The sequence below is a fragment of the Alligator mississippiensis genome, chromosome 16 (genome assembly GCF_030867095.1).
Source record: "Alligator mississippiensis isolate rAllMis1 chromosome 16, rAllMis1, whole genome shotgun sequence".
In the NCBI taxonomy this organism is placed as follows: domain Eukaryota; kingdom Metazoa; phylum Chordata; order Crocodylia; family Alligatoridae; genus Alligator; species Alligator mississippiensis.
Genome location: NC_081839.1, coordinates 28,095,330 through 28,107,071, shown reverse-complemented (window position 1 = coordinate 28,107,071; position 11,742 = coordinate 28,095,330). Strand labels below are relative to the sequence as shown.

The 11,742-nt window shown below is 54.1% G+C and overlaps 1 protein-coding gene across 5 annotated transcripts in view; it reads left to right on the top strand.

The window, feature by feature from the left end:
* Positions 1 to 11,742, top strand: part of B3GAT1 (beta-1,3-glucuronyltransferase 1) — a 46,213-nt gene that overhangs the window by 26,372 nt on the left and 8,099 nt on the right. For 4 of the 5 annotated variants that reach the window (XM_019487288.2, XM_019487290.2, XM_019487289.2 and 1 more), the window contains 3 exons: positions 98 to 244; positions 2,957 to 3,462; positions 9,131 to 9,427. In XM_019487288.2, coding sequence (XP_019342833.1) covers positions 98 to 244; positions 2,957 to 3,462; positions 9,131 to 9,427 — 950 coding nt within the window. The remainder of the gene's footprint in view (positions 1 to 97; positions 245 to 2,956; positions 3,463 to 9,130; positions 9,428 to 11,742) is intronic. The other variant, XM_019487291.2, reaches the window with a different exon arrangement.

Sequence of the window (11,742 nt, the reverse complement as noted above, 5' to 3'; positions counted from 1 at the left end):
CCTTGCTGCTCTCTCTATCTGTCCCTGTTCCTTCCTGCCCATTTATTTCTGTTCTCCATGTGCTCTGCTGTTCTGTCTCTGGGGTTCTCGCTGTCAGGTAATGAGGAGCTGTGGGTCCAGTCAGTCTTGGAGATGCCGAAGAGACGAGACATCCTGGCTATCGTGCTGATAGTTCTGCCCTGGACGCTGCTAATCACCGTCTGGCACCAGAGCACCATTGCTCCACTGCTTGCAGTGCACAAGGGTGAGAGAAACCACCTGGCCTATGCCAGCTCGGTGCACCCCTGCCCATGTCTCATTCCATCTCTCCCATGACAACCATGCTCATCTCAACTTACGGTCCCTGTTCTTGCAGCAGTCTCTATTTTTAGGAGGGTCTTGCTAAGGCTTCACGTCCCATGTCTTGGGAGCTACAAAGCTCCCCAGTCTAGTGGACAGAACCCATAGCATGAGCATTGAAGGGAAATGCAACCAGTGACTTTGTGATCCTCACTTGTCCTGAAGGAAAGCAAAAAAACAACCCTTTTCCTGGTCCTGGCAGGGCTGTGTAGAAGTTAAATGATAGACGCACTGACACATACAGAAGCACCCCTCATGGGCAGACCAGATAGCCCCTTCCGAGAGAGACTGGGCAAAGAGAATTCTTCCAGCAAGCCCTGAAGGTTGGTGAACTCCATCTCTGTTGGAGCTGAAGGACCAAGGCAGAGAGCATGTACCAGATAAGTTAGTGTCAGGAGAAAGGCAGCCTCTACATTACCCAGCACCCAAGGCAAAAGCAGAGCTGTGGCCTGCAGCAACCAAGATGGGATGCAAGTAAGTGGTTCTGGGACACTGTGGATGGAGGGGCCCTTGGTGGTAGACTTTGGCTTGGTTTTCAGAGTGGCAGCCATACCAAGCAACACAAGTGCTGCCAGGTGCTGGAAGTGGCCAGCTGGCCCATGCCCTTTGCCAACCTGTTCCATGGGGAAGGGACCTCCTGGTGTCCACTGTGGAGAGGAGCTGAAGGAGAAGGCTTAGCTCAGGTTCCCTTGCTTCAAAATCTCTCTCCTTTGCCTTGTGATGTTCAGTGTTGTCCCTGTGCCCTTTCCTCCATCTCTTCAGTGTGGCTTTGCGTTACTCCTCACCTGGAGTCTGATGCTCTAAGAGGAGAATGCTCCCCATGACAAAAGGTGGCAAGGTCCAGGCAGGTGAAAGCTTGCTCACAAACATGGAAGAGTCCAGTACAGCTAAGTTGGGGTGGGTGGGGAAAATGCTTGGCTCCACACCCAGACTTGAAAAGCTAATGCGATGAGCCATGGTGATGCTGCTAAAGGGAAACAGCATCCATCTGCCCCATCGCTCCAGCCTCGGCCTAATGCTCTGAAAAGTAGGGGCCATTTTTGTGAATGACCAGCAACCTACAACTTGGAAGAAGAGCTCCTGGAAGTCCTGGCTCCGTGCTGGCACCAGGCTCTGAGCCTGCCTGGCAGGTTTCGCCATCGGAAAATGAGGTTGAAAGCAAGGACCTGCCTGCGAGGGTGCAGGGTTAAGTCCTTTAGCACTTGACAGGCATTTCTGAACTGCTTGGCTGGAAGGTGCAGAAGACGGAGTATTGACCAGTGTGGTATGGAAGTCCTTGTGGGGTTTAAAGCTATATGATCTGACCCACCAGCAGTTCCTGACAGTCCTGTGTGTCCTGGCCAAGCTCCATTTGAATGCACCAGATGCAGGGTGCAGTTAGTCCAGTCCATCTCCCGGGTTATCTGGGGTGCGAATTGTTTCCAGGGTTACACCTTTGCAAACACCCAAGAAAGGACTGATCCTGATCTGTGCTGAGGAAGATCAGCACTGTGGAGCACTGGGCCTTACACCAAGTGTGCTGTTCACCCCAACATCCAGATTAATGGCTGATGAAGAATCACATAAAGTATGAACATGGGGGATGCTCTCCCGGGTCCTTGGCTCCTGCAGTCTCCCTCCTCTGTTGCATCCAGTATCAGCCACTACTGGAAAACATAACAATTCTGTTTCAGACTGTCATAAGATGCTTGCAGGGTAACAGTTGTCTAAAGTCCTGGAGCAGGAAAGCTGGTCTCTCAGTAATTTTTATCAGGCTGTAGTTGTAGCTTGTTACCGACTACAGTAGCAGGAGTTGAGGGGCCTGGCAGCTACAGCCGCATGGAGGTTTACCTTGTGTTGGCCAGTGTAGCATGACTCCTGGTGCGTGATTCTGTGTCCCCATCGTTTGTGCTCACCGCGTGGTTTGCAAAGGATATCATGCTGTCACTTGTACCTGCACAGTCCCACAGACATCCTGCCCAGATCCAGCCAACACTGTTCTCAACTGGATGGACGCTCACATAGTGAGCATGGGGTCATAGGGCTCATAGTTCGGTATCTCATCTCGGTGCCTGAATTTAAAAGCATATGATCGACGAGCGCGCTGGCCAGATCCCTCAGGGGGTAACTCCAACCTGCCTATCCAGGATTCTCTGCAGCTTCGCTAGCTCCAGTGTCCCCCATTCCTGCCCTGAGCTATTGCTGTGCGCTGGTGACCAGCTGCTGAGCCCCTTGCGGTGGGAGAAGCAGTTCTGTAGGGCACCAAGTACAAAGTGTCGTGGGATCCTTTGGGGTGGCAGGTCCTGTATCAATGTCAGCATTTATTACTCTAGGCTAAGCTGTCATGCTCAGCCGTGCGTTCCCTGGGTCCACGCAGCTCCTTGTTCTGAGCAGTTAGCTGGCGTCTCGGCCTGGAGCTGTCAGTGCTTTGCCGATGTAGCTATTTTAGCAGCTGGAATCTCTTTCTCATGAGACTCATCCCTGCTTCCTGCAACAAAGGTCTCTTTCCCAGCTTGTCTCCTTTGCTGTCAGATCAAGAGGGTGACCTTCCCTGGTGCCCAGCTGCCTGTTGGCTGAGCTGAGGGGGTGCTGGAGAGGATGCTGTTGCAGGGCTAACCGGGCGCTTTCTTTCTTTCAGATGATGGTGACTCCCGGCGTGATTTCGCCCCAGGCTCGGACGCTAAGGAATACTGCCTGTCCGACCGCGACATTGTGGAGGTGGTGAGGACAGAGTACGTTTACACCCGCCCTCCCCCCTGGTCAGACACCCTCCCCACCATCCACGTCATCACCCCCACCTACAGCCGGCCGGTGCAGAAAGCAGAGCTGACGCGCCTGGCCAACACCCTCCTGCACGTGCCCAACCTGCACTGGATCCTAGTGGAGGACTCTCAGCGCCGGACCCCCCTCATCACTCGGCTGCTACGGGACACGGGGCTGAACTACACCCACCTCAACGTGGAGACACCCCGCAACTACAAGCTGCGGGGTGACATGAGGGATCCCCGCATCCCTCGTGGGACCATGCAGAGGAACCTGGCCCTGCGGTGGTTGCGAGAGACCTTTAACAAAAACAACAGCCAGCCAGGGATTGTGTACTTTGCTGACGATGACAACACCTACAGCCTGGAGCTCTTTGAGGAGGTAAGGCACAGGCGGGGCCTGCCCGGCTCCTGGGAGCTTGCAGGCCTTTGTGCGGGTCCCCACGGCCATGCCCAGTGGTGTCTGTCACACCATTTATGCTTCTGGTGCAAAGCTACAAGGCAGGAGACGACTGCAATACCACGCCAGCTGGCAGGTAACACCGTGAGGCTCCCTCATGATCCCTAGACCTGTCTTTTATACTCAGCTTAAGTGGAAACAAAACGCAGCTAGTTCTCACTGCAGTGCAGGGGGGAGTGGTATGCTGTAACTGAGCCCCTACACCGTACAACGTACCTGGGCTTGGGCTCCATTAGGGTTTTACAGCTAGACTGCATCTTGCTATAAGCATCTGCATCTAGCAAGGAAGCCAGGCCCGGTGCTGCAGGGAGGGATGGTGGATGGCTCTGCTTGCCTCCTGAGCGGGGGGTTTCCTCCTTGAGTTTCAGTCGGATGCAGCACAGAATACAAAAGCTGTGAAGAAGTCACGGGGGTGATCTCGCGGCTGTGCTCTCAGGAAGCCCCTGCCCGGGCTCGCTGTGCCTGCACTTTAGAAAGCCATGGAAACACAAGCGTCTTCCTTAATTCCTGTTGCTTTGGAAATGCATCCACTCTGCCAGTGTGACGGGTCTCCCTGGGTTACAGCGTGGGTGTGCAGAACGGGGCAGGGTAGCTGGATGTCGCTGGGTTGGGAAACCCTTTGCTGGTGTTCAACTCACAGAGCAGCTCAGGGCAGAAGGAGCCCGCGTGGGTGAAGGGCAGCTGTGCAGCAAACAGCTTCAGCAAGCACGTGAAAAGCGTTGAATGCACCAGTGAGATGGAGTTTTTTTCTTTTATTACTATATTTCGTGTTCCAGGTTGAATCAGCCAAATCGGTTCCCAATCATATCGATTGAGCAGAACTCAATCGTTCCAAAAACCATATGGACTGAGCAGGCAGAACTCAATCGTTCCAAACACCATGTGTGGTGCTACAACCGGCGAGCAGCCTCCATCCCAGGCTCTCACCCTGGGACTTCAGATACTCCCAAATCCATTGGCAGGCATCCTACGTGCAGGCCCAAGCCCAGAGGTCTTGAGATTGGGATGCCCCCACTTGATCTTAGCCCACAAGAGGCCGAGAAGCGGGAGGCCATCACAAGCTTAAGTTAGGGCGACCACAGTGAGATGGATTTTTTTTTTCAGGAAAATTTTTCATGTCCCAAGTCAAGTCATCCAAATCAATTCCAAATCCACGTAAATAATTCAAAAACCATATGTGGCCCTGCTACCAGCAAGTATCCTCCACCCCAGCTTAGGGCTTCAGATACTTCCTAATCCTTCGGTGGACATCCTATGTGCAGGCCCAAGCCCAGAGGCTTGGGGTTTGGATGCCCCCAAGGTTCACTTGCTATCAGCCTTATGGCCACAGGAGCAAGCTAGGGAGGAGTCTCTGATTTCCATGAAGTCGGCGTGTAGTCGAGATCCTCCCACTGGAAGCTGGCCAGTGGGAAGCTAACTATGAGGCTCTCATAGGGAGTCCTGTCCGCAAGCAGACAAGGGTGTCCCCTCCACCACACAAAGGCCTTTGTAAGGCACCTCCCTGGTCAGCGTACTGACCCCAGCCATGTTTGTGGTCTTTCCCCTGCCCTGGGAAAACCACCTTTGTGGTCATGGTATTTCCCCTGCCAGGTAGATACACAGGAGGGACTCCAAGGCTGCTGGGGCCTCCCAGAATGCTCCTAAGGCTGTGCTGGGGTTCATCTGCATAGGGTGGCTGCTGCACAACGAGCTAGGTGTGGATGTGCAGTAAGCCCACTGCTCCGAGTTAACTCCCCGCGGCGCTCTTCCTGCCCGTGCGCACTGCGCACAAGGTGTCCTGCTCCGCGGGAAGGGCTGCATGCTGTGAAGCTGTTGCAGAGGGCAAGTGACAGACTCACCAGGCTGGGAAGTGCCCCCTGACACATGGCACTGCTCCACGCGGGCTCTGTCCTGAGCCACCCAGCAGCCCTCGCTGGCACCGTGCACTCTCTGCTGTGCTGCCCTGGGCAGAGCAGCACAGCGCACAGGAAGGCGCAGCTGACCGGCACAGTCGGTTTGCTGTTTGGGTGCCTTGCAAGTGTTCATGGGGGGGACTAGCATGGAGATTACTGCTGGCAAGCTACAAGCACCCACCCCTGCAAGCCAGGGAGACTCCTCCCCTGAGTAAACCTGGGAGGAGGAGATTGTGGGGAAAGCACAGGATGGGGAGACAAGAGACCTGCTTAGGCAGAAGATTTCAGAGGTACCTAGTGACCACTTGGCTTGAATCTCCCCCCCCCATCAGCAGTCCTTCCTACCTGGCTGTGCAGGACTGCTTTGTGCTGCTGGGTTGGCAAGGCAGGAGGATGTATCGCTTGCTTCTCTGCAGCAGATTCCTGGGGTCAGGGGTGGGGGAGGAATCCCCTTACCTGTCCCACATCACACTCCCTCTTGGCTTTTTGTTAGTCCATGTAGCATCCTACCTTAGGTGTTGCCAGACATCTCCCCTCCCTTGAAGCTTGGTTGCTTCTACCTCTGTCTCTAGTACTTTATTTGTATCTGTCAGGATCCTGGTGCAACACAGACTGCCCTTCCAGCCTTCTCTCTGAGCATGGCATGGGCACTGTGCCTCAGGACGTCTTACTCAGAGGCAGGCTATGCAGGTGGCTCCTCAGGCACGTGGCTGAGCAGCCTGCATTTGTCAGTGCTCCTGCGTCAGCTCTGAGGATGAGAGATCTCTGCCGTTGCCCTCGCAATGGGCCGTGAGGCACTTGCCTCCAACGCCACCTTTCTTGGAGCATCTGGAGGTAAATGGGCTCCCAGGGTGTTTTGGCTCAGCTGGGAGATGCAACCCCAGCCCAGGTGTGCTGTCTCCAAAGTGAGGGCATGGTGAATGCATATGAGTCCTTTCAGCGCTTTGTGTCCCAGACAGAGTCAGCAACATTGCTGAGACAGGACTCAACCTGCACACACACATAAGACAGGACTGAGTGTAGCTGTGGTTGAGGCTCTTTATTCCCATGTATCTCAGTTTCCACACCTGCGAAATGGGGATGATGCCTGTGGGGCCTCATGAGACTGTCACCTGCCAGCATTGGCCAAGGATTTTGAGATCCTCTGATCCAATCTTGGTGCAAGGGTGAACTACTAGCTGCTAAGTCGCAGTGATCAGTGTAAAGCCTCCCAGAGGTGGCTCCACCATGAGCTTTCCAGCCTCTGTCCTTCTCTGTGTGTAAGCAGTGGCCATCCTGCCTTCAAACCCTGGTTCCCCAGGGCTGCAGGAGCCCCTCAGGCATTGCAGCTGCTTCTGAGGCCAGCGAAGTCCACCTTGTACCCGGTTTCTGTCTTAGGTAGAGAGATCCGTCTCAGGCTTAGTAGGAATGCTCTCCCCATTGCAGTACATGGCAGAGATGAGCCATTCTCTGCTGCTTTCCACTGGCCTGTAATGAGTCCCTTTCTGCTTGGTGCTGTTCCTGCTATCGGAGGGGATGCAGTTAAGCCTGGGATTGCAGTGAAGTGTGTGGCAGAGAAGAGTCCCTGTGAGGCAAACGCGCTGGCACATTTCCTGCTCAGATGCTGATCTTCACTTTTTCTGACATTTCTCACCTGTCACCCTTTCCACGTGGAAGGGAAAAGGTCAGAGCAGACACCGTGACCCTTTCGTGTCTCTCACTTTGGGTGTTCAGACCGCCTCGGCCATGACGGCAGTCTGATGGCTTGGGCAGGGAAATGGCAATACTGCACAGTTTAGAGAACTGGCTTGGGGAAGAGAATGGGCAATTAAGGGCTGAAGCAAGGAAGGAGCTGTCAACCAGGTTTGTGTGGAGGGTTTTTGACTCTCCTGTTGAATTTTAACAGAGAAGGTCTCCCTGTCTGGCCGAGAGGAATCATCCCTGAAGGTAGGACGCTATTCATTAGCTCAGGAGTAGGCCTTCCCTCTCTCCATTGTGTCTGGGGTTCAGCATCTCCATCCTCCCCAGCGCTGCTGCTTTGAAGCTGCCCCAGGAAGCCCAGTCCTGATGCACTGCGAGTGAGTAGGAATAAGGTGGTGGGGAACGGGGTACATCAAGGCAAGAGGAAGCAAGCACCTTCCTTTATCCTCATCAGTGAAGCACGTGTCCAGGCTCGTTGTAAAAGCCCAGGCAATGGGGACTCTGCTGTGTTCCTCGGACACTGGAAACACTAAAAGTAACTTTAAGAAATGTCTCTTGATAGTTGGTATGAAAACCAGAACTTCATTTGGGATGCTGTGTGTCTAGGGTTTAGAGGAACCTGCTTGGAGCCCAGACTCCTGGGCTCTGTTCTTCCCTATGCCGCAGACAGGGTGGTGGAAGGCAGAGCACGTCTGTCTGAGGACCTTGCATACCAGCAGAGCTCTCCTGGTGAGTGGCAAGGGGTCATTCTTGCCATTTTGCACCTTGGGAAACTGAGGCACAGAGCGGTGCCGTGACTTGCCTTCATTCACTCAGGGAGCCTGTGACTGAACCAGGAGTTAAATCCAGTGCTAACCCAGAGGGCTGTTCTTCCTACCTCCACATCTGCTTCAGTTCTGCCTCTTTGTCACATTGAATGCTTAGAACGGCCTTCAGTAACTTGACCTGAGCGGTGTCAGCGCTTTGCTCCCCCTTCTGCCTCTTTGACAAGCCCTTCCCCACCCTTGGCATCTGGAAGCCACCAAACAGCTGTGCACATGGGTGCAGGTTTCCCCACATTGTTTATCAGGGAGGATTCATTGCCCAGTTCCTGCAAGCCCTTGCAGCAGGAGACAGGACACAGTGATGCCCTTCCTCTCCATGCCCCTATCGGCCAGCGATGCCCTGTGGCACGCCAGTCCCTGCAGCCAGCAGCAGACAGGGGGTATAGGACAGGATGGGATGGCAGGTATCGCATCTAGCCATCTATAGGCACAAGACAAATCCAAACCAAAGGTTTCCATTTCAGTACAGTAGCCTGACTTGTGCCCTCTTGACAGCTAAGGTGCCCAGTGGATCTCTGGAGGGCACACTGCATTATGGCTCCTCTGTTACCTCACATGGCTTTCCTCTCCTCCCCTTGGAGGTAATAGGGAGGCAACGGCATGTGCTTCAGGCAGCGTGTACCGTTGTCCCCTGTGGCTGGCGGGCTGACGTTAGCATGTGTGTAATGCAAAAGGACAGGTGCCTTCACCTCTCCAGGTCTCCCTCGCTGTAATTAGTGGTGATGAGAGTCCCTCTGGGAGAGCCTTGATCTGGGTTGTAAGCAGAAGATGCAGTGCAGAGCGCACGCTCCTGCAGCGGAGCCGGCAGGGCACAGGGGAGGGAGCCGCCACGTGGAGTCCTGTTTGCTGGGAGCTCATAGGATAGCTGGACTGCCCCTCTCCAGAGAGCCACGCCGTGGTCCCTCACTCCAAACAGATCCAGTGCTGACCCATTTTCCATGGATGGTGACTCACAAAACAGAGACAACTGCCAGTGTCATTTGAGGATGATTATCTTGTGGGATTTTTTAGCTTTCTGAAATGTTTTCTGTCTTCCCAGCTGTGCTTTTGACTCATCATGTGCAGCCTGCCTCTCTGATCTGTGCCTCAGTTTCCCTGTTCCTGGTGGTGAGGGAGTCCCACCTTTCTGTCTGGAGCTGTGCAGAGCAAGTCCTCCTTGGTGCTCACCATCCCCTTTTCTCTCCTTGCCTCCAGATGCGCATGACCAGGAAGGTGTCAGTGTGGCCGGTGGCCTTTGTGGGTGGCTTGCGCTATGAGTCGCCCAAGGTGAACGCAGCAGGGAAGGTGTATGGCTGGAAGACCGTGTTCGACCCCCATCGCCCCTTTGCCATCGACATGGCAGGCTTTGCTGTGAACCTCAGGCTGATCCTTCAGCGATCTCAGGCTTACTTCAAACTGCGAGGAGTGAAGGGGGGCTACCAAGAGAGCAGCCTTCTCCGGGAGCTAGTGACTTTGAATGACCTTGAGCCGAAAGCTGCCAATTGCACTAAGGTACGGTCCCTTCCTTCTCATGCAGGGAGCGTGTGGGCCCACTCTCCAGCACTCATTTTGTGGTATATTGTGAGATCCAACATCCTAGAGAAACCATGGGTTGGAGGGATGCAGGAAAGGTCTTCTCTTGCCTTTCTTAGCCAATTATCCAGATATGGGCAAGCCTGAGTTTCCTGTTGTCTTGCGGGAGGTGCTGCTGCAGACATTTGGTCAACGCAGCAGGGACAACGGAAAGGTCAAAAGGGGATTGAGTACTGCAAATGATCCTTCCCTGCCATGACCAGAAAGTCTTTGCAATGGGAGCTTTTTCAGAGCTTCAATCTCCTTTCAGTGGAGAGCTGCAAATCAATCTGCCGCAGAAAGCGAAGGGCCAATAGAGGCTGGGATTAGCATTGGAAATGAGAACTTTGCAATGAAAGGAAGCAGCCCCAGACCTGCGAGCCCAGAGCTTTGACTGCATGGGGGATTATGAAATATTTGAATAAAATCATTGGCCTTTGAATTCCCTCTGAGTGGACCGTGTGCCTCCAGAAATGCAAGGACATCTGAGCCTAGCTGGCTCTTGTGCAAGGGGCCCTGCATAAGCACAGCAGCAGAGGTTGGGAGGAGGCACTTCAATACCTCCTGTGGACAGTTTCTCACTTGCCTATGATTAGGGGTGTCCAGTCCTGGAAGGAATGAGGCAACCGGTTTCCAAAGGGGGTTGAATCTAAGGTCTTGGGCGCTGTTTCGGATCTAGCCCCAGAGGCCCAGCCAGCAGGGATTGAAAGTGATTGCTTGAGGTTTGAAGCTCCTCCTCCTTTGCTGGGGAAGGTGTTGCTGGTGATAGCACCGTCACATCTGAAGCAGAGGAGGGAAGGGGATGGATTATGCCAGCACCTATGCCTGAAAACTGGTGCTCCTGCCAGGTTTTCTTCTCCTAGCCCGTTGCGAAATGTGCTATTTTTTGGGTTTTTGGCTGTAGCCGTGTTGGCCTAAGGACATAGGCAGGCAAGGTTCTTTGAGTAGATGTGATATCTTTTAGTAGACCAACCGAGTAATTGGAAAAATGTTTTTTTTTCCAGCTACTCAGTTGGTCTAATAAAAAATATCACATCTACCCAAAGAACCGTGCTATTCCTTTGGCTTTAATGTTGCTCACGTATGAAGTCCAGTAACAGAGACAGGATCCAGGCCAGGACTGGGCATGGGGGAACATAGGACAGGAAGGCAGCACAGGGCCTGGGCCTTTGTGTCTCAATGGCTGGGAGTGAAGCACGGACTTGATCAGGAGCATAGCACCTGCCTGCATCCCTCCCCCTCTCTGCTGCCTGCTGCTGCTCTCGCCTAACAGGTACATCCAGAGGACAGCTATTAAATATTTCCACTGTGCTGCAGGATGTGAGTGATGAGATGGCGGGGGCTGTGAATGGGGGAGCTGGCCTGTTGTGTGCAACACACTCCAGAGTGAACCTCCCCTGGGTAAATGCACAGAGGGAATCAGGAGGGGGAATCCAGCACTCCTCTGGCAAGCTGCTGTGAGCTTGCAGCCGGTCCAGCAGCAGCCCCCCAGCCTCTTGCCGTAGCTGCAGCCCTGCTCATAGGAGGTGGCTGTCAGAATAAGGCCTTGTGCTGGGAGGTTTGGGTGTGTGGACGGGGAGGATGCTACTGGCAAAGCACATGGTCAGGGCTTTGTGTCCAGGCACCTGGAGACTTTCCAGTTGCTGGCATCCACCTGGATGTGCAAGCTTTGCTCCTAGGCAGGTGCTGTTGGCCCAGAGCTGAAGAGCCAGCAGTGTCCAGCCAGGGTGAGAAGTAGGCTTAGATCTCCTGTGAGATCGCAGCAGTGGAGATCTCACAGGAGACCCTACTGTGGATGGGACACAGCCTCCGAGTACAGCTGTATGCCATGGGCTTTGATTGCCTCCACAGCCTCTGCCCAGCGTGGACCAGAGTCCAGATCCAGCAGCAGCAGGGCTAGCATCAGCTTGTGGTCTGGCAGGCCTCCACAGCAGTGCTGGGGGTGGTTGTGCTGGGCTGGCACCTAGTCTTTTGACCTCATTACTGGCATTTGTTCTCCCAAGGGGGGCTGTGTTGACTGGGAGGGTTCAGTCTTTGCTCTGCAACTGCTAGCCTGTCTGTAAAAGAGGCATTCGTGCATTAATGATTGTGATGTGCTCGTTGACAAAGGTTAATGGGGCCCAGGTCAGGACTTCAGTTGTGTACAGATGCCCTTAGCCAGAGATGTCCTTGGCACAGATGCCCCAGAGATTTACTTTATCAGTACCACAAGTGGGCACACCTGCAGCAAGCATAGCTCCGGAGGGAGGGCAGGG